The following is a 22,309-nucleotide window of genomic DNA, read 5'->3' on the forward strand; positions in this document are numbered from 1 at the left end:
TGCTGGTTCGGATCCTGGGCGCAGACCTATGCACCGCTCATCCAGCCATGCTGAGGCAGCGTCCCACATAGAAGAACTAAAAAAAGGGCCTACAACTAGGATATACAACTATGTGCTGGGGCTTTGGGGAGAAAGAGAAAAAAGAGTTTGTTAGCTTGGTTTGTAACTTAAATATTTAGACACATGGTGCTTTCTTGGTATTCTTGCTTTGGTCCTGAAGGCCCCCAAATGTCAGAGAAGGGTCTAGACTTGGGGGTGGGGTGCAGGCAGAGGCTCCCGGGTTCCTAATCTGCCTCGGGTGATGCCAGCTGCTCCAGCCTGTCACCGCCTGTCTGCTGGTCAGCAGCCCCATAAGCCATCTGAGCAGGCTGCTGTCCCCAAGCTGCCACTAGCTGTCATTCCCAAGACAGGCCACCAGGGACACAGGGATCCTCCACTGAAGTGAGGCTGTCTGGGGCCCAGCCTGGGACTCAGCCATGGTTGTGGTTGTTGGCTGTGACAGGCTGGGCTGGCTGGCGCCCTGGGCCTGATGGGACAGGATAGGGTGTGGGGCCGCAGTTTATCAAGGTCTGCTGTGGCCAGATGCTTGACGGACATGATCAACTCGCACCTCCCAGCTGCACAGGTGATGGTGACATCCTGTTTCTGCTGCTCCCTAGGAGTGTGAGCGCAGGCGAGTTGCTCAGCATCTGTAAAGTAGAGATAATGGCACCTGCCTCCTAGGGCTACTGAGCAAATTCGGTGCGAGAATCTGTGACAAGCACTCAGCTTGGCTCCTGGCGCTTAGTCAATGGTTAGGAAGTGGTAGCCCTGTCATCACAGCTAATAGGAATCATGATCAGGCTCTTGGAGGGCGGCGTGTCTATGAGGCACATGGTCATGACTGTTTGCTGAATGGAGAGCTCCTAGGCAGAGAATCCTGGAATGTGGAAGCCAGGAGGGTCCCCAGAGAACATCCCTCCAACCCTTTGTACAGATGAGGACACAGGCCAGGGAGGCAGTGGAGCCTGTTGGGTCCAATCCTGTCTCTTTTCCTCGCTGCCCCAGCAGAGGACGGGGAGCCTGGCCTCGGGGCCCTGCGTGGACTGTTCCAGGAAGCGGGCAGACGCCATTTCTGGGAAGGATCGCAGCTGGGTGTGTGACTGCAGACAAAAATACCTTGAACAAAAATAAGCTCCTGCAGGTGGGTGGAAGCGGTCGGCTCCTCTCCTCGGTTCTGGGCAGCCGTGGGCAAGAGCCTGCAGCTACAGCGTCCCCGTGGTCTCGATGTTTCTGGGCAGGAGTTGGTAGGGAGCAGCGAAGGTGCCCGTCAGTCCAGGAGGTGCCACTACATAAGTCACAATGCCACCGACAGTCCCAGGAGAGGGGGCTCGAACCCCACTCTGACACCTGGTGACCTCCAGAAAGTCCTCACTCTCCTCTGGAAAATGGGGACGCTGCTGCCCAGCAGGATAGTAAGTCTGGTACTCACGGACTGCGGCCAGAGGACCGGGTTTAAATCTTGATCAGCTGTGTGACCTGAGGCAAGTTACTTCTCTTCTTTATGCTTCTGTTGTCCCAAGTGCAAAGCGAAGATGATCTCAGTCTACCCGGCACGTTTCTGTGAGGGTTAAATGAATCAAAGCTCGCTCAACAGTCAAGAGATGCTCAGCATATAGTGAGTCTTAGCTATTATGTCTTAGTGTCATTCTGGGGATAAAATGAAATGCCACCTGTCAAGTGCTATGCTCAGCGTATGCACATAGTAGGCACTTAAGAAGCATGCCTTCCCTTACCTTCCTCCTGTGAACCAGGCCCGGAGATCAGGTGGGGCCCAGTCCTCAGGCGGGCCTCTCCCTCCGCCCTTGCTTCCACGCACAGACAGCGCACCTCTTTCTCCAGCAGGTTCTGCCAGCAGCCTTCTGGCCCAGGGCCAGGAAATGATTGCAAGAGGCGGCTCCACTCGGCTCCTCAGTTCCTCTGCCCTCCCTTTCAATCTTCCCAGCCAGCCTGGGGGATGGGGCATGGGGAGGTGAGGAGGAGGAAGTCTCCTGGGGGCTGCAAGTATCTGGTTAAGAGCTGGGCTATGGGGTCCCCACCCCCTGGGTTGCCACAGCTCTGCCCCCTCTCCAGCTCTGAGATCTCAGGCAGCGCTCCCCTCCGTAGAACAGGGGCGGTGACCCATCCCTCCCTCAGGGTTGTGAGGGCTAAATGACACGGCACACGCAAAGCTCTTGGCACAAAGCCTGGCACAGAGTAAGTGCACACAGAATATTAGCTGTCATTATTAATACTAGGGTTACAGTTCAGAGCCAGGCATTTTGAAGAGAAACTCCTCAGCCCAGTCACCCAGGGGGAGGGGGGCACCCCCTCAGGGGCCTGGGCTGGGCCCTGCGCAGGGCCTCTCCCACAGTCCCTTCTCACCGCCCCGGCTCTCACAGGCCCCAGATGACCTCTCCCTTGCCTTGTCTTGGATCAGACCATAACAGAGCACTGGGGGGTGCAGTCCCCTGGAACTGGTAGATTACCAAGAAAGGAAGAGGGAGACAAGATGAGGGAGCGACACGCCTTCCATTCTTTTGTGCCACAGGTGAATCAGGGCAGGAGACCTGCACAGATGACAGACCTTTACCACGTGGGAGAGTCAGGGCAGTGCAGAGGCAGGGATCCCGGGCTGGCAGGCCCCCCCTTCACCTCTGAGCTCAGTGTCTTCATCTGTCCAATGGGGCTAATGACCCCACATCACAGGGTGGTGGCATAAATCGCAGTCTGAGCTGGGAAGGGCTGACCAGATGTTGGTGGCTGCCGTGATTCTCCACTGAAGAAGAAGCAGGGAAGCTGGGAGCCGAGCCAAGGCTGGAGCATAACGGAAGGGGGATCCTGAAGCCCAGGGGGAGGGGCTCCTGACGCCCTCACTGTTGCTAGGCAGACTTCCCCACCGCCCTTTAGTTGGGAGGGGAAGTCAGAAGTGGTTGCTGTTGCCATAGCAGTGAGGCTGGGTTTCATCAGTATTTTCTTCCTGGGAGCATCAGTCCAGGAGGTGCCACTAAATAAGTCAGGGAATTGGATTTTTTTCCTCCTTCCATCAGGTCACAGGAAGAGTGGCTCAGCCCCGAGAAATGTCCTCCCAACTCCTTCCAGATGTTGACTGGGAGCACTTGACCCCTGCACTTGGTGCCCGATACCTGCAGAATGATGCTTGACCCAAGGGGGCACTCAGAGGTCTTGGTGCCCGCTCCAGCCCCAAGCTGCTTTCCTGCTCAGCCACATTTGCATCAGGCCACAGGACACAATAGCCGTTCCAGCCCTCTTTCTGGTGCCCTGCTCCCTCTCATTACCCCTGCTCTAGCCACAGGGGTCTTTTCTGGATCCTTCTACTTGCCAAGCTCCCTCCCAGCACAGGACCTTTGCACATGCTCTTCCCTCTGCCTGAACTTTCTTCCCGTCCTCCTTACCTTGCTAAGCCCTCTTCCATCGGATCACTTCCTGCAGGAAGTCTTCCTTGACCACTTCCATCAGAGCTCTCATTCTTGGCTCTCTCCTTCTGAGCACTTAGCAGAACAGCAATTTTTCTGTGTGTGCATGTATGTGGTATCCTCTCCCGCCACCCAATGTAAGCTCCATTAGGGCAAGAGCTGTGTCTGGGCTTTTTTCTTCTTCCTTTTTATTTTTGAGATATAATTCACATACTATAAAATTCACCATTTTAAAGTATACGATTCAGTGGTTTTTAATATGTTCACAAATTTATGCAACCATAACCACTATCTAACTCCAGAACATTTTCATCACCCCAAAAAGAGACCTCAAACCCATTAGCAGTCACTCGCCATTCCCCTGTCCCACTAGCCCTTGGCTACACTTATCTCCTTACTGTCTCTCTGGATCTGCCTATTCTGGACACTTCATATAAGTGGAATCATACAATATATGGCCCTTTGTGACTGGCTTGTTTCACTTAGCGTAATGTTTTTAAAGTTCATGCATGTTGTAGCATGTGTCAGTACTTCATTTCTTTTTATGGCTTAGTAGTATTCTGTTGTGTGGCTGTACCACGTTTTTTTATCCATTCATCAGTTGATGGACATTTGGGTTGTTTCCACTTTTTGGCTGCTGTAAAAAATGCTGCTATGAACATTCCTGTACAAGTTTTGTGTGAACTTTGTTTCCAATTCTCAGGTATATACCTAGGAATGGAATTGCTGGGCCACATGATAACTGTGTTTAATTTTTTAAGGAACTAGCCTATTTTGAACAGTGGCTGCACCATTTTACATTCCCACCAGCAATGCATGAGAGTTCCAGTTTCTCCACATCCTCGCCTACACTTGTTATTGTGTCTTTTTTATTGTAGCTTTCCTGTGGGTGTAAATTGGTATCTCATTGTGGTTTTGGTTTGCATTTCCCTAATGACTAATGATGCTGAGCACCTTTTCTTGTGGTTATTGGCCACTCGTGTATCTTCTTTGGAGAAATTTCTATTCAAATCCTTTGCCCATTTTTTAATTGTGTTATTTATCATTTTATTGTTGGATGGTGAGAGTTTTTTGTATATTCTGGATTCTAGACCCTTATCACATCTCTAATTTGCAAATATTTCCTCCTGTTCTGCGGGTTGACTTTTCACTTTCTTGATAGTATCCTTTGATGTTCAAAAGTTTTTGACGATGTCCAGTTTACCTACTTTTTCTTTGGCTACTTGTACTTTTGGTGTCATATCTAAGAACCATTGCCTATTCCAAAGTCACTCAGATTTACACCTATGGTTCCTTCTAAGAGTTCTATAGTTTTAGCCTTACATTTAGGTCTGTGGTCCATTTTGAGTTAGTTTTTGTATGTGGTGTGAGGTAGGAGTCCCACTTCATTCTTTTGCATATGGATATGTAATTGTCCCATCACCATTTGTTGAAAAAACTATGCTTTCTCCATGGAATGGTCTTGGCACCCTTGTTGAAAGTCAACTGAGGGCTGGCCCCGTGGCTTGGCGGTTAGGTGTGCGTGCTCCGCTGCTGGCAGCCCGGGTTCGGATCCCGGGCACGCACCGAGGCACCGCTTCTCCAGTCATGCTGAGGCTGCGTCCCACATACAGCAACTAGAAGGATGTGCAGCTATGACATACAACTATCTACTGGGGCTTTGGGGGAAAAAAAATAAAATTACAAACCTTTAAAAAAATATATATATGTATATTTAAAAAAAGAAAGAAAGAAAGTCAATTGACCATCAATGCATGGGTTTGTTTTGGGACTCTCAATTCTATTCCACTGGTCTCTAAGTCTAACCTTATGTTAGTACTAAACTTTCTTGATTACTGTAGTGTGTTGGTAAGTTTTGAAGTCAAGAAGTATAAGTCCTCCAACTTTGTTCTTTTTCAAGATTATTTTGGTTATTCTGGGTCCTTTGCATTTCCGTATGAATTTTAGGACCAGCTTATCCATTTCTGCAAAAAAAGATAGTTGGAATTTTGATAGAGAATGCATCGAATCTGTAGATCAATTTGGAAGTATTGCAATCTTAACAATATTAAGTCTTCCAATCCAGGAACACTGAGTGTCTTTCCATTTATTTAGGCCTTCTTTTACTTCTTTCAACAATATTTTGTAGTTTTCAATGTATAAGTCTTGCACCTCCTTCGTTAAATTTGTCCTAAGTACTTTATTCTTTTTGATAGTATTATAAATGGAATTGTTTTCTTAATTCAAGTTTAGATTGTTCATTGCTAGTGTATAGAAATTCAACTGATTTTTGGATATTGCAACCTTGCTGATCTAACCAAGTAGCTCTAAGTTTTTTGTGGATTCTTTAGGGCTTTGTATATACAAGATCATGTCATCTGCAAATAGAGATAGTTTTACTTCTTCCTTTCCAATTCAGATGCCTCTGATTTCTTTTTCTTGCCTAATTGTCCTGGCTAGAACCTCCAGTACGGTGTTGAATAGAAGTGAGGAGAGCGGACATCCTTACCGTGTTCCCGATCTTCCCTATTAAGTATGATGTTAGCGGTGGAGTTTTCCTAGATGCCTTTTATCAGGACGAGGAAATTCCCTTCTGTTCCCATTGTGTTGAGTAAGGGGCGTGTCTGTTTTTGCTTCTGCTCACTGTATCTCCAATGTCTAGCGTTGTGACTGACGTTCAATAAAGATTCATTGGTTGAACAAATCAGGTGAGAGTGAAGAGGTCTAGTAGTGGCCTGTAGACCCCAGACTTCTCAAGACCCTTCCTACAGTGACTCTAGCTTTCATGTCCCAGACCTCAGGCCTGCACCCTTTCTTCTCACTCACTCCTCTCAGCTTTACCCTGGCCTGACCCGCAGACACGGGTTCTAGTGTAAATTAGCCCCACTTCAGATGAGGAAACAGCCTCAGCCGTCCTGAGTGGCTCACCAGCTGTGTGGCCTGTGGGTAAGCGGTGGAGGCAGGATTTGCACCCAGTCTGGCTGGCTTCTCAGACTGCGGTTCCTGTCCCTGCCAGGTGTGGTAGGGGGAGGATAAAGATATTATGCATCTCTGCAGAGCATCAATTCTGTCCTGATTTGGGGGGAAATGAACTAAGGAAGAGGCTCTATTTCAGAGTAGAATGTTGGCTGCGTCTTCTTGTAAGATAAAACAGACTTCCAGGAGATTCCTCTTTTGCAGCAGACTCCCAGGAGGTCGACTCTGCTGTTGGGGATGCTCAGGTGGGAAGGAGGTGGGGCCTGGACTTTGCTGTGCTGCTTCTCTTGACCAAGTTGGAACAGGAAGTGCGAGCCCTGGGGGTCTCCTCTGTGAGGGGAGAGCTTGATGGTTCCCAGATGTCAGCTGTCCCACCTGCCAACCTGGGTGGCAAGAAGGGTAGGGGTTACAGGTCCCGTTTTACAGGTGAGGAAACTGAGACCTTAAAAGGACAAATGGTTTGCCCACGTTCTCAGCATCATTTTCTGAGTCAGACAGGACATCCTAGACCCACACCAGAGTCCAGAAAGGAAAAGCCAGGGTCGGGAGGAGGCACTGAAAGTGGGGATGTTTCTGTGAGGAGGCGTCTTGTCTGGTGTCTTTGGAGCACCTCTGCTACAGGTGAGGGCTGACCATTCGCAGGCTGGCTCAGCCAGGCTGGCATGGAGGAAGTACCACGTCAGCTTCAAGGGAGCTTTTGAGGGATACCTGCGACCCGGCCAACAGCGCACTTCCCCTGGAGGTTTCCAGGGGTGCTGTGAGGCAGGCAGACGGCCCTGCTTGAGGAGATACCAGAAGGGCTGCTGGAAGGACTCTCTGTTTTGTCTTATTAGCAAGGGAGAAAGGCCTCCAGAAAAAATGAAGGAAACCTTCACCGAAGGAGGCCGGGAATGAGAAAGCTTCAGTGGAGGCAGAGCCGGATCAGAACACAAGTCTAGGGGCCGCCCCGAGGCGTAGCAGTTAAGTGCGCGCGCTCTGCTGCTGGCGGCCGGGGTTCGGATCCTGGGTGTGCACCGACACACCGCTTGTCAGGCCGTGCTGAGGCGGCAGCCCACATAAAGTGGAGGAAGATCGGCACAGATGTTAGCTCAGGGCCGGTCTTCCTCAGCAGAAAGAGGAGGATTAGCATGGATGTTAGCTCAGGGCTGATCTTCCTCACAGAAACAAAACAAAACAAAAAGAACACAAGTCACAAGTCTCTAGAAGCAGGGGGTGGAGAGTGGGCCGGGGGTGGAAGGATGGGACTCAGAGGAGACGGAAAATGGCATTTGTTGCTTTGCGTCCTTTGATGTCAACTCTGCAAGGTAGGTTTTATTCTCCTCCTGTTTATAGATGAGGAAACTGAGGCTTAGGAGGTTTAGACCCTTGCTGGAAGTCACACGGCTCCTGAATGACGGGTTTGAACAGAAGACATCTCAGTGTCCTCGGTGGCTCTGGTGGACCTGCCGGGAGGGTTGCCGGTTTCAGCAGTGAGAGAGTCAGGCCGTGGTGGAGATGCTGTGGGCCCAGAAGCTGTTCGTGGACCAGAAAAGCTAATGGAGAAACAGGGTCGGGGAGGGTGGCAGGCTTTGGAGCCCACAGGTCTGTGTTTGCATCCTACGCTGTGACCTGGGGTCTGTTACTTCACTCCCTGGGCCTCAGTTTCCACATATGGAAAATGGTGCCTCCCCAGAGTTGAGAGGAGTAAATGAAAAGGACCTAAAATAGCGTGTACAGGGCGGGCTTAAGTCCCCGGAGGGAAGTCTTCTGTCCCCTGGGCCCACGTAGCACTGACACTCGATGTCAGTCGTCTGCGCCCCAGTGCAGGCCTGGCGCAGAGTCAGGGCCCACGAACGCTTGGGGGGCGAATGAGAAGAACAGGGTGGAACACGGGGCCAGCTGGGCCGGGCAGCTGCTGGATGGGTGGGGTGGGCGGGGGAAAGCGCTACCTGTACTCAAAGGGGCCTGCGCACAGGGCAACTGTGGTCTCTTCTGCTTCAGAACATGAGCCCTCTGAGCCTATGGGGGACCCAGGCCCAGAGTCTTCACTATAGGTAACAATCATCACAGCTAACATGGCTTTACTTGTGGCTACAAGCCAGGCAGTGTTCTGAACATTTTACACCTATTCCCTCATTTAGGCCTCACGACCACTCCATGAAATAGGTGCTGTTATCATCATCCCCATTTTACAGAGGGAGCAGTTAAAGCACAGAGAGGTTAAGTGACTTGCTGAAGGTCACACAGCTAATAAGTGTGAAAGGTAGGATTCAACCCACACGGTCTAGCTCCTAGGCCACGCTTTTAACCACTGCACTGTATAGCTTCTCTGGGAACAAGCGCAAGAATCTGACCTTGGTGTGAAGCCAAGGACTTAATAATTATCCTAATAATGACAGATGTGGGTACAGCACTTTATAATTTAAAAAGCGCATTATAGTCTATAAATTGCTTTCACGGTAGTGATCTTATTAGATCCTCCAATTTCTCTGTGAAGAAGACAGGACATAATTCTCCCCTTTTTGCCAGTGAGAAATGAAGAGCCAGAGAGGGAAAGTGACTTATCCAATCAGTGATAATTTACTGAGCGGTTACTATATGCAAAGTCCTTTACTGGCACAACCCCGGGAAGTGGGTGTTATTAGTAGTATTCCCATTTTACAGATGCAGAAGCTGAGGCTCCAGGAAATGACTTTCCCAGATCCCACAGCTGGTAAGTGAGGGCTGGGACCCCATCCCAGGTCTGCCTGACTCCAGAGCCTGAGCAGTAACTACTGGGCTCTGGCCTCAGTCCCATGCTGGCCAGATGTTAATTCCTGATTGTTTTCATCAACCTTCTGGTCTTTCACACCCTGCCCCCCTCCATCCTCACAGCCACTCCTGGAATTCTCAATGCCTCCTTAATTAATTCTCCCTGCCTAAGTGCCTGCTCCATTAAGGTGCTTTCTGCCATGAGGTTTTGGCTTAATTATACGGTGTCGTTCATTGTACTTAATGGGGGAATCTGATTAATCACCTTTATGTTTATCCAAATGTCCATTTGTCTGCAGCTGGCGCCCTCTGGGAGAGCCTGGTGTTTTGCTGGGTTTTCTCTGCCTAGATTGTCTTCCCCTCCATCCCTGTCTGTGCCCGTCTTTGCGGGGTCCCCTCGTCCCAGGTCTTCGCTGCCCACTCCAGAGCCTGCTGGGGATCTCGGCATCTGGGCCCTGGGACTGGGGATGGTTCAGCAGTTTGGACGTGGGGACGCGGTCACGGGTAGAGTGGGCATCGCCAAGAAGGTGGGAGTCCTAAAGAGTGGGACCCTGAGCATGGAGAAGGATTCTGGGCCCTGCCCTCCGCCTTCCACGGAAGGCCTCAGCATCCCCCACTGGTCACCCACCTCCAGCCCGTCCCCCTCCCCCGGCCAGACAGCACCGTGCCTGAAGCGCCCAGCTTCCGCGGCCCTCTACCCAAACCTTCCCTGGCTCCTAGGGGCCAGCGGGATGAAGCCCTGGGTCTGAGGGCCAGCCGCCCGCCCTGCCACCCCTCACTTCATCCATCCCGAGCCGCGCCCAGGCCCCCAAGTCGTCCATACCCTCCCCCATCTGGGGTGACCAACTTGTCCAGTTTGCCTGGGACTTTTGGGTTTTATCTCTTAAAGAGCTGCACCCCGACAAACTCCACGGTCCCAAGCAAACCAGACAGTTGGTCTTCCTGCCCCCCCTTAGCCTCTTTGCCCAAGCTCATTTGTCCGCATCAGTTTCTTCTTTATTTAGTTTTCTTATAAAAGTATCATGTAAAAACCTTGCCGAAACGTCTCTGGTTGACTCTGAGAGCCCTGTAATCCCACTTTCCAGGGTTAACAGTTTGAGGATTCATTCTTTTTCTTTCTTCTGCACAAAAGTGGGATCGTTCTGCTCACGTGGCTCTGCAGCCGCCTCTTCACGCCACGTAGCCTGGCCCTCTTTCCACACCCCGTGTAACGGCTGCGTTGGTTTCATGGTGTGGAGAGGCCATAATCTGCTGGGTACCCTTCTGAGGGACATCCAGAGTGCTTCCAGGGTTTCGCATTATAGTCAGTTCAAGGTCACATTTAAATATCACCTCCTCTGTAAACCCTTCCTTGACCCTCCAGTTGGTCTCAGGTGTTTTTCTCATTACCATCATTGTTTTAGTAATAATAGTTAACATTTATGGAGCGCTTACTGTGTGAGACACTTGACATCATTATCATTTTTTTGTGTGTGTGTGAGGAAGATCAGCCCTGAGCTAACATCCGTGCTAATCCTCCTCTTTTTGCTGAGGAAGACCGGCTCTGAGCTAACATCTATTGCCAATCCTCCTCCTTTTTTTGTTCCCCCCAAAGCCCCAGTAGATAGTTGTATGTCATAGTTGCACATCCTTCTAGTTGCTGTATGTGGGACGTGGCCTCAGCATGGCCGGAGAAGCAGTGCGTCGGTGCGCGCCCGGGATCTGAACCCGGGCCGCCAGCAGCGGAGCGCACGCACCTAACCGCTAAGCCACGGGGCCGGCCTGACATCATTATCATTTAATTTTCACAACAACTCCAGGAGGTCTGGAGACCATTGTTATCCCCATCTTACAGATGGGGAGACTGAGGCTCAATATGGAAGAAAAACCGAGCAGTCTGACTCCAGAGTGTGCCCTTTGCCCCACTACCTAAGCTGCCTCTCACGGTTTTCCAGAGACTGCACTAGGGTGGGTGGTGCTGGGGCCACAGCCAGGTCAGGTGCCCTCTGCTCCCTGCTGTGCACCAGCAGCTGTGCACCAGCACAAGGGCACAGCCCAGAGGAGGCAGTGTTGATGAAAGGCCAGAGCTGGTAGCTGCCAGTTCCTAATCCACTTCCTGCCAGACCCAGGAACCAGAAGGGAAGGGCCTGGTGGGAGTGGGGGGGAGGGGGAGGGCAGTAGCCCCAGGTCCAAGGGGCAGGCTCTCCTGGGCTCCTGTGGGCTTTTCTGGGTCTGGCTCTTAGAGGGGCCTGCCCCGAAGGCAGAAAGCAGGGAGCTCCAGGAGTGGAGATTGGGGGTTGGAGAAGACAGGGAAGACCCCTCAGTCCTCTCAGCACTGCTGTGAAGTAGGCATCCTTGTCCCCACTCTACAGAGGAGGAGACTGAGTCACAGAGTCATTGGCCTGCAAAGGCCCTTCTCTGCACTGCCCACCCCACCTCCCACTGTGGCACCCGTGGGTTTGGACGAGATGGTGGATGAGGAGTCAGGCCCGATGAGATGAAGGGACCCTTTGATTTTTTTTTTTTTTTTTAAAGATTTTATTTATTCAGTTTTTTCCCCCCAAAGCCCCAGTAGATAGCCGTATGTCATAGGTTCACATCCTTCCAGCTGCTGTACGTGGGACTCGGCCTCACGTTGGACGGAGAAGTGGTGCCTCGGGGCGCTCCCGGGATCCGAACCCGGGCCGCCAGCATCAGAGCGCGCGCACTTAACCGCCAAGCCACGGAGCCGGCCCCAGGGACCCTTTGATTTTATACTGACCTTGGTATCACCCTGGGCTGCTAGGCCCAACGTTTATGCAAATTAATGTAGATGTATGCTAATTAGACCACTACCAAGCCCTTCATTCTAATGGCGCTGCCGGCACAGAGGTGGAGTGGGCTGGTTCTGCCCAGAAGGGGCCTGAGGCCCCCCCAGCTGGGGAGGTCAACAGTCACTGGGATGAGGGGGTGGGGTTGCCATGGAGACAGAGGCCAAGCCCCAGCGGCTCCCTCCTGACAGGACCGGGGCTGGGCAGATCAGCCCTCTGAGACAGTCCTGGGCTTCCCTAACAGCTCCAAGCTGGTCTCCGAGGGCTAATTAGGGGCAAAGTAGTGACCAGCTGCTCCCTTGCTTCCCCAGGCCCTGCGAAGGTAGAGGGCTGTGTCACTGCGGGAGGGTGTGAGGACAGACAGATGGCAGTCTGGGGGCTGGGGGGCATGGGGAGCTGTCCTAAGGAGGAGGGAGCAGCACTGAGGGGAGGGAGATTATCCCTAGAGAGCAGAAGACACCCTCCAGCAGAGCTGTAAGGGATGAGATTCCCAAATTCAGGGGCATGCAAACAGGCTTAGGGGCAAGTCTCAGGGAGCCTTGTGGTAGGGAAGAGCGAGGGCTCGACCCCCAATAAACTGTTTGGAGTCTCAGCTTTTCCGTGTGCCATTGGGCAAGCCCCTTCGCTTCTCTGGGCCTCAGTTTCCTCATCTATCAATGGGGGTAGGATTAAGAGATGGGATGTGAGTATGAGGGGTAATATACAATAGGTGCTCAATAAATGATTCTACAATTCTGAGGCCCATTGAGAGAGGTTATTAATCTCCTTCTGGGAGACTTTTGTTTGTTTTGTTTTGTTTTCTAATTGGAAAGAACCTCCCCTCTTCTTGCCCCTACTCCGCTTCCCCTGCGCCCTGGGCTGGGGCAGATATTCTGGCATCTGCACTGAGGAGGGAACGGGAGGACTGCCATCCCATGAGGACAGGAACTGAGGCCTCCATCTTCACCACTGAGTTCTCAGCACTTAGCCCACGAAAGGCACTCGAGAACTGTTTGTAGAATGAATGAATGAAGAGATGGGAGGTAGTCAGAACGGTGTCTGGCACTAAGAGGAGATTAATAAATGTTAGCTGTTACATCACTGCCTGTGGGAGGCTGGGCTGGGTGACTCGTGAGAGGCCCTTTGATCCAACCCCTGTCCATCCACTGTCTCTGGAGAGACTGTGAGAGGAAAGAGCAGTGGGTGTAGAGACGAGGACTCAGACCTTAGCCCTGCCCCTCCTGTCCAAGTGACTTCAGGAGGCTCAGTGACTGCTCTGAGCCTCCTCTGTAAAAGGGGAACCTTCACATCAAGGTGGCCGCACTAAGGCTGGGATGAGGAGGTGGGGAGAGGGCACCTTGGCTGGCAGGACCCGGAGGAGGGTGGTGACGGATCTGGGTGTGGTCAGGCAGGGGGCAGCAGGGCCGTGATGACCCAGGCAGAACCTAGGGACAAGCCATGCCGGGGGCCAGCAGAACCAGCTTCTGGGGAGAAAGGGCCAGTAGGCTCTCAGGCAGTCAGCAGCAACTGCAGGCCTAGCTAGCGATTTGGAGCCACAGAGGCCCCCATTGTACAGATGAGAACACTGAGGCCCAGAGGAGGAGACTTGCCCAGGTCCCACAGCACATTTGCATCAGAGAAGGAGACCACAGATCCTCTGAGCCCTCTAGTGCTCTTTCTCATACTCTAAGTGATGAATCTACATTTCACAACATTTTTTCTTAACTTTTTAAAAAATATAACTTTGTTGTAAAAAATTTCAGAAATACACAAGTGTGCGTATTTAAAAGTAAAAGTCTCCCTGTCTTCCCATTCCCACTCCCTAGAGAGAACTTCTCGTAACCATTTGTTGTGGGTTTCCCTGGCTCTTGTTTCTGCATTTATAGTCAAATGTGTTTCGTGTCAGTCGTTTTTTTATTTTTTTGCTTCCGTTTGTTCTTTTTTTTTCCCATAAATGGAACCATATTGTTCTACAGCTTGTTTTTTTCGTTTAATAGTGATAGACTTGGCTGTTTTCCAGCGAGATCCAGACTGGGACAGAGAGAGGCAGAAGTGTTGCGGGAGCCCTGGAAAAGAAAGGGAGTATGTGTGTGTGTGCGCGTGTGAGTGTGTGTATTGGGGGAAGTCCCCACAGGTCACTACACACAGTGAGTGGGCAACCTGGCAGAGAAGCCCCCATCATCAGCTCCCAGAGGACTGCGGTGTCTGTCTCTAGACTTGAGCTCTCTGTGGCAGGAGCCACGCCAGCTGGTTCATCGCCCTACACCCTGCACAGGGCCTGGCACACAGTAGGTGCTCAATAAATATTTGGTCAATAAATTGAGTCCCTACTAGGCCCATCCTCTGACCCTGCCAAGGACTACCTGGTCTCCCTGACTGTGCTCCTTTTAATCTCGCGTTGGGTGTGGATTTCAACTTAGGCTCAAATGGCATTGACCACATATGGGCCCCAGAGTCTGGGGGGCGGGGAGCGGAGCTCAGGGAGGGTGAGATGACCCCCGTTAGACAAGTCCCTGCCCCTCTCTGCTGTCAGTTTGCTCACCTCCCTAATGAGGGGGCTGGACAGGGGCATCTCCAGGGGTCCTTCCAGCTCTGCCGTCTGTGGCTGTGGCTTCGGTCCCACTCGCTCATTTCACGGATGAGGGACTGAGTCGTGTTTAATTTTGTCAGCTGCCTCAGAAATCCATTGGGAGAAGGGGGGCTTGAGTTCGGGGATGCAGCAAAACAGAGGCTGTTGCCGTATACTGAGCACCAACTGTGTGCCAGGCGCCGGGCTGAGAGCTTTACATGCACTGCCTGAGTCCTCAGGACATTTTCTTTTTTTTTTTTTTTTTTTTTAATTTTATTTATTTATTTTTCCCCCCAAAGCCCCAGTAGATAGTTGTATGTCATAGCTGCACATCCTTCTAGCTGCTATATGTGGGACGCGGCCTCAGCATGGCCAGAGAAGCGGTGCGTGGGTGCGCACCCAGGATCCGAACCCGGGCCGCCAGCGGCGGAGCGCGCGCACCCAACCGCTAAGCCACGGGGCCGGCCCCTCAGGACATTTTCCCAGTGAGGACACCAGCTCCGAGATGGGGAGTAACTTGCCCAAGGTCACACAGTAAGTCAGGGACTGAGCTGGGGGTGGAACTCAGGTCTGCCTGACCCCAGATGGGGAGCCCTTCCTGCATCAGCCCTTTGTGAACTAAATTCAATGAAAGAGACAGTACCAGGCTGGACCAAATCATTCTCCAAAAGCTTCAGTGGCCCCTCCCTCGTCATTCCTCTGGCGGCCTGACTTCTATGTCTAAGGCCCTTGGTGACATGGCTGGAAGTTTGGCCAGGAAAGTAGTTGACTTGAAGAATTGGCTGCCAAGGGCTTGGGCCCAAGAGGCTTCTGATGGGTTCTGTAGCCCCGAACCCAGCCCCCTTCTGCCCTCTCCCCCAGCCAGCTTCCTGGGGCCAGGGTGGGCCCATCTGATTTATTCATCCCTTGCCCCCCACCCCCCACCTGGTGTTGGGCTCCTGGGGTTGGCGTCTAGACAGACAAGAGCATCCTACTGAGAACAGAGGCAGCCCTGACTTGGGGCTGAAGGTTCCCATGGCAACAGCATCCCCTCAGCTGGCAGCTAACCGATAAATAAATAATCAGAGGTGGGAGTGGGGAGCTAAGGGCAGGGGGAGGGGCAGCAGGGGAACCTGGTGTAGGCTTCACTCTGGAAAGGAGAGGGGCGGGTTAGGCTTGAAGTAGGCTGGGGGGCAGGAGGGCTGGTACTGCAATGGCCAGGTGAGAGAAGACAGTGGAGGGAGAAAAGGGGCCAGATGTGAGAGAGATTCGGAGATCAGAGAGCCAGGACCTGATGACAGGCTGGGCATGGAGGTGAGGGAGCAGGAGGGAGACCAGGACCTAAAGTTTAGCTTTCTAGCTCATGCAGCTGGACACGTCATGGGGCCCCAAACACTGGAAATGGACCAGGTTTGGGCGTATTAAGTTCATGATGAGCCATCCAGTGGGTAGTTGGTTATAAAGGTGCTGGACGCTGAAACGTGAGCAGGTGGTCACTGAAGCTGGGTGGGCATGCTGGGACAGTGGAGCATGAAGAGGGGCCGGGACGTGGCCCTGGGATGTTCTGGTATTTAGGGGCCTGACCACACGGGAGGATGAGCTGCACCGGATTCCTGGCAGCAGCCAGGGAGGGTAGAGACTGAGTTAACTTCAGCACGAGCAGTGTGCCAGGCATGGCTCTCACCACTGGCCATATCTCAGACAGAAATCCCTACTCTCATGGAGCTTGCCTTCTGATGCAGGAGACAGACAGTAAATAAGGAGCGAGGAGTATGTTAGTCGATGATAAATCCATGGAAAAAATAAAGCCAGGGAGGTGGCGGCAAGGTCTGCATTTTAAATTATTAAAATGTAATTTTAAATAATACTGACTCTCCTCTCAGCCATATGAGGGAGGTATTGTGAATCATACCCATTCTGTTGGTGAGAAAACTGAGGCATAGGGAGGTTAAGTGACTTGCCCAGAGTTGTAGAAAAATGAGTGACACCAGGATGCTAACCCAGGCTCTGCTGTTAACCACTGGACCAAATTGTAGTAGGTGAGTGGGCAGAGGATTGAGTGGCAGGGAGGGTGAGGAGACCTTGAAACACTTTTGGGTTTGAGAGCATTGAGACAGATCTGGCATTAGCTGGAGGGGGATCAGGGCCTTTATTTTTAATGGGAGAGGCTCGAGCGTGTTTAGGAGCCAGTGGGAAGGATGCTGGGTAGGGGGAAAGGGTGAGTTTACACAAGAGAAGAGCCCGTGGATGGTCTGGGCTCCTGAGAAGACATGATAAGATGGGGTCCAGAGTGGGGTGGGGGCATTGGGGGGCAGGAGGGGCCATGCCTCAAATACAGCAGGTGGGGGAGGGAGACCAGGTGCTCACTGGGAGTGAGGGTGAAGGGGCCCCAGGACGGTTGAGGACAGTGAGAAGATCTGAAATAGTCATCAAGGAGAGTGAGCTCCCCAGAGAAGCCTAGTCGGCCTGTGAGACAGCATCGGGGAGCCTCTTGAAGTCGATGACTACGGGTCTACGGTGGCCCCAGTCTGCCCCATGGAGTGTCTGTCCAGCAGCGCGTGACTGCTTTGCACACACTGAGAAAACTATTCATTGGGTTCATCCAGGTGTGGCTTTTCCTGACAGGTGTAATGAAAAGGCAGAGGAATGTGAGAGTTTGGGGTGCAGGCAAAGCTGATGTGGAAGTGAGGGATCTTGTGACCTCAGAAGCCAAGTTGGGATGTGAAGAACTGGGGAATGGGAGGGTGTAGAGGGGCGGGGGCTGGGGACCAGACCAGCTGGACTGGGCTCGTCATCGCAAAGGGTGCTGGGGAGCAAGCTGGGGTGGTCCAAGAGGGGCTGTGGAATCGGTGACATTGGAGGCAGGGCAGTTACAGGTGATGACACGGTCCAATGGCTGGCTGTGGATGAGGAGGAATGGAGGGAAAGGTCATGGGAGAGGAGTTTCAGAGACTGAGAGGTTGGGGTGCTGGGTGAGTGTCAGAGTTGACCAGGATGGTGCAGGGATCAAACTCGTTTCAAAGAAGGGAAGATCCGAAGGCCAGTGGACGACGAGGCCAGCCGTGGACGAGGGTGGGATAGCCATAGGGCCTGAGCCCAGGGGCACAGGGTCGTACAGTTCTGCAAGCAGCTTAGGGGCCCCAGAGGATATCAACCCCACCTTTGGGCCTGAGGAACAGGGGATGAGAGAAGAAAAACAGAGTCACTCGAGAAGACTGCAGAGAAAGCAGCGTCCTTGGGTGCAACATGTAAGAGGTGGGGGCTCCCTCAGGGAAGGGGCTGAGGCTGTAGGGGTCCTTGCTGGTTTGGAAGGGCTCCTGAAAGGGGGTCGAGGAGGGCTGGGTCAGGGGAAAGCAGCACAGAGCCTTGTGGAGGTCGGGGTAGAGAGGCCTGGTGGACAGACATGTGGGACTTACTCTGTGGGCGTTGACAGATCCAGACAGAATCTGGGTGACTTGTTGTCGTCTGTCACTGTGGGACTATGTTCAGGGGACTCATCCTGCCTTTTTCAGGTCCTGTGTGGCTGGGGAGTTGGCAAGCCAGAGGCTGTAGGAATTACTCCAGGCTCTCTGGGCTGCATTGATGACAGTGACTCGGCCAGATTAGTATTTTAGAAAAAGCACTGGATGGTGGCGGTGGGTGGCCAGCCTCCCTCTGCCAGGAGATCAGGGAGGGGGCTGCATCAGTTGCCCACAGGAACTTGCATACTGGCCCACTTCAGAGAGAGACTCAAGAAGCTTGCTTGACCTGGCTTGCAGGCTGACCAGGTTAAAGTATCCCCAAAGTCGTATTTTCCCTCAGTGCACATGCTCTTGAAATTTTTGCAAAGGAGTAGGTTGCTGTTGTCTCCACACAATTCGTCCCATCGAAGTAAAAAAGACACGCCAAGGCCAGTTATGATTTACAATCACTGCGGCCCTCAGATTATTGTGTCCAAGCTGGTGTAACCAGATGGGGAAGATAATCCTCCAATTTTTTGTTCTTATCTTTGTTTGTTAATTAGCTGCACATCACTGCTGGACAAGCAGAAGTTCTGGAATATTTGACTTGGTTTTCTAATAAGAAATAATACCTCTAGAATTGAGATATTCATAAGATGTGGAACCTCAATTGAAAATACATATGTATTTAAATCGATCTCTGCACTCCTCACTGGAGGGAGAGACAGCATCATTCAGGCCTGGGTTATTGCACTGACTGCACTGGTTTGTGACTGTCTCAGTTCCCATCCATCTCCTCTACTAGCCTCTGAGTTCCCAAAGGGCAGGGATCACAGCTTCTGCATGCCAGTGCCAGCATAGGGCCTGACACAGACTAGACGTTCTGTGAATAAATAAATGATGGACCTGGGTGGATGAGGACTTGTTAGGTGTCGGAAGGTTGGGTAAATGGATGTGGATGGGGTGTAGATGAATGAGAGCGTGTTGGATGTGAGGGTGCAGGAGGCTGGAGCGGTGGCCAAGAGTGACAGAAGCAGCTAGTGCTCCGTATTCAGTGGAAAGAGAGAGCCTGTGGGGCCAGGCAGTGAGGTCTTCCTAGAAAAGGAAGGAATTGTGCTGTGCTTTGAAGACCAGGGAGGACTTGGATGTAGAAAAGGAAAATGAAGGTGGGACTTCAAATGTTATTTCAGCTGCTTGGGGGCTGGAGCTGACCAGGAGTAAGGGATTGAGCCAGATCCTATCAATGCCAAACTAAGAAGCTTTGACTATTAAGTCTTCTACTAATTAGCCACCGTTTATTAAGTCTAATTGTCTGTTAATTTATGTGCTGTCTCCATGTCCTCACAACAACTTCTCAAGGGAGGGATTAGCTTCCCTATTTATAGTTGAAGAAATAGGCTCAGAGAGGGAAAGTAACTTTCCCTAAGTCACACAGCAGAGCTGCAATTTGAACCTGAGTTTTAGGGACTCCGAAGCTTCTTTTTTTGGTAGCTATCCCATACTGCTCACTCTATCGTGAAGTCCCTGAGGACACAGAGGGTTTTGAGCAAGGGCCAGGGTGGGGGTGGGGGCGCTGTCATGTTTTGGGTAGGCACATCCAGGCAGGATGTCTCCCCAGCTACACTATAAGCCTGGGCAACTCTGTCACAGCCGCCTCCTCCGTCTTCTGATGGCAGCCTCCTTGCCGGGGCCAGGTGCTAGCTGAGTTGAGAGCATCAAGCTGGACCCCAAACCACCAGGGCTCCCTAAGGCCTGGCAGAGTCAGGGTGGAAAGAACAGAAGTGGGGCAGGAGCTTTTGGGAGGGGGAGTGGCTTGGGGAGTTTCTCCCTCAAGGTCAGCAGGCCATTGGAGTCAAAACTGGCAGGGCCCTTGAAGGTCCTCTAGTCCAGTGGCCTCTGTGTATGGAAGAGGAGTCAGTGACCCAGCAGGGAAGGTGGCCTGCCAAAGGTCACCCAGGAGTCAGTGTCAGACTCTCAACCAGAACCCACACCTCTTAACTCCTAGGCCAGTGCCAACTGGGAACGGTGGTGAGTTGGTGCCAAGATGGGACAGGTGGCAGAGAAAGGCTGTCTGGCTCTGCCACCAACCTGCTTTGTGACCTTGGGCAAGTCACTTCCCCTCTCTGAGCCTCACGGTCTCTTTCTTCAAAATGAGATAATGATCTCAGCTCTGCCTTTCTGCCAAGGAATATCCAGTGAGAGAAGAACTTGGAAAGCTCTTTCCAATCTGCAGGGTCCTGGGAGGGGAGTCACCAACAAGAGGCGGGCTGGCACCAGGTTGGGTGCCAGGTTTGGGCCTGCAGCTTCCTGGGTCCCTGCCCAAGCCTTGCCATCTGTGTAGTAGCATCAGCTCCACCTCCTCCAGCCTCCCTGCCAGGCGAAAGCCTTCTGGGATCTTCTCACTTTATCCAAATCTTCCCTCTCCCTCCCCAGCCAGATCGTCTTCTCTCTTCTTCTTGGGACTCTTGGCTGCAAGTGACAGGAATCACACTTACAAGGAGGGAGGATTCATTTTAGGTTTAGCTAGATTCTAGGACCTAAAACAATGTCACCAGGACACTCTCCTTTCTTGTTTGCTCTTCCTCTCTCACTCTCTCTCTGTCCCTCAGCTCTGGCTTCCTCCTCAGCAGGCTGTCCCCGTGAGGTGGCAAAGACGGCCACCCACAGCTCCAAGCTCACACTGCACCCATTCAGGTGTCCTGGCAGCTAGAGAGCATCTCTGTCCCGATGCTCCAGCAAACACCCAGGGAGACTCAGGAGAAGGGCAAGAGTGGGTGCCCATCCCGGAACAGATCCCTGTGTGTGGACTGGTTGGTTAGGCCTGGGCCACGAGCCCACTGCAGAAACTACAAGTGGGCTCAGCCCCACCCAAGCCACATGGACTGAGTGTCCGGGAGGTGGTTTCCCAACCAAGAGATGGGCTCTGTCACCAGAAGAAGGGATATTGGACAGTCAGTAACAATAGGTGTCCTTGGTACCTGTGTTCCTAGCGTGTCAGCTGAAAGATGGCACTGGGGCTGCTGGAAAGGGCGTGTTGATGGGGTCCTGTATCAGTCAGCTTTTGCTGTGTAAAAACTCACTCCAAAACTCAGTGGTTTGGGCCGGCCCTGTGGCTTGGTGGTTAAGTGCGCGCGCTGCGATGCTGGCGGCCCGGGTTCGGATCCCGGGTGCGCATTGAGGCACCACTTCTCCGTTCATCCTGAGGCCGAGTCCCACATACAGCAACTAGAAGGATGTGCAGCTACGACACACAACTATCGACTGGGGCTTTGGGGGGAAAAAATAAAATAAATAAAATCTTTAAAAAAAAAAAAAAAAACTCAGTGGTTTGAAAGAACCATTTTATTTAGCTCCTGGTTCTGTAGGTCAGCTGGGAGATTCTTCTGGTCTGGGCCACGTGTCTGTGGTCACCTGGTGGGTTGGCTGGCATCCAAATGATCTAGGATGGCCTGACTCACGTGTCTGATGCTTGACCGGCTGTCAGCTGGGGGGCCTCGGTTCTCCTCCGTGTGGCTCTCTTCCTCCAGCAGGTCAGCTCGGGCTCTTTTACAGGGTGTTCTCTGTGTCACACGTGTAGCAAGTAGGCGGGCTCCAGGGCACCAGCTGTTTTCAAGCCTTTGTGTGTGTTTGCTCAGGTCCCATTGGGCAGAGCAAGTCACATGACCAAGCACAGAGTTAGGGTGGGAGGACACTGCCAAAGAGCATGGAAAGAGGGAGAGGAACGATTTGAGGCCAATTCTGCAATCTGCTGCAGCCCCCTCTTGGAAGGGGAGTGGAAAAAAATCCCTTTCTCTGCAGCCCATGGATTCCATGGGCCAGGACAACCTCCAGAAGAGGTGACTCAGGCCTAGGTCCTTCCCTGCCCCCCCAGGGCTGAGGGAGGCGGTCTGGATCCTCATTCCACCAGCTGAGAGCCCCACTTGGGGAGGGTGCAGGAGCTGCTGGGGGAGAGGGCTCTCAGCAGGGAGGAAGGTGTTCTGAACCCTGACTCCTGTCTCCCCGCAGCCCACCCAAAAGTGATGATCAGGGCTCAGTCCCCCTCTTGCCCCTACAGACTTGCCCCACCTCCCAGCATCCCTTCAGTACCGCGGGGCTGGGATGGCTCTCAGACTTGTGCACCATCAGGCCATGGTGTCTCATCACCGTGGTAACTGGTGTCACCTGCTTCACGAGGTCGAGGAGGAGTCCCTGTCCTCCGCTTCTAAGGGGTGACCGTGGCCTCAGCTGCTCTTTCCCACAGGTGGCTGCGCTGGAGCGGCAGATCTTTGACTTCCTGGGCTACCAGTGGGCTCCTATCCTCGCCAACTTCCTGCACATCATGGCGGTCATCCTGGGCATCTTTGGCACCGTGCAGTACCGCTCCCGGTACCTCATTTTGGTACGACTCACCTGGCCTCTCTCCAAGAAGCCCCC

The 22,309-nt window shown here is 52.5% G+C and overlaps 1 protein-coding gene across 2 annotated transcripts in view; it reads left to right on the forward strand.

Annotated features, from left to right (window-relative positions):
• Positions 1 to 22,309, forward strand: part of NKAIN1 (sodium/potassium transporting ATPase interacting 1) — a 42,236-nt gene that overhangs the window by 15,294 nt on the left and 4,633 nt on the right. For both annotated transcript variants that reach the window (XM_087446405.1, XM_087446406.1), the window contains exon 2: positions 22,137 to 22,274. In XM_087446405.1, coding sequence (XP_087302531.1) covers positions 22,137 to 22,274 — 138 coding nt within the window. The remainder of the gene's footprint in view (positions 1 to 22,136; positions 22,275 to 22,309) is intronic.

This window comes from Ceratotherium simum, chromosome 22 (genome assembly GCF_057802395.1).
Source record: "Ceratotherium simum simum isolate JZ-2026a chromosome 22, ASM5780239v1, whole genome shotgun sequence".
Taxonomy (NCBI): domain Eukaryota; kingdom Metazoa; phylum Chordata; class Mammalia; order Perissodactyla; family Rhinocerotidae; genus Ceratotherium; species Ceratotherium simum.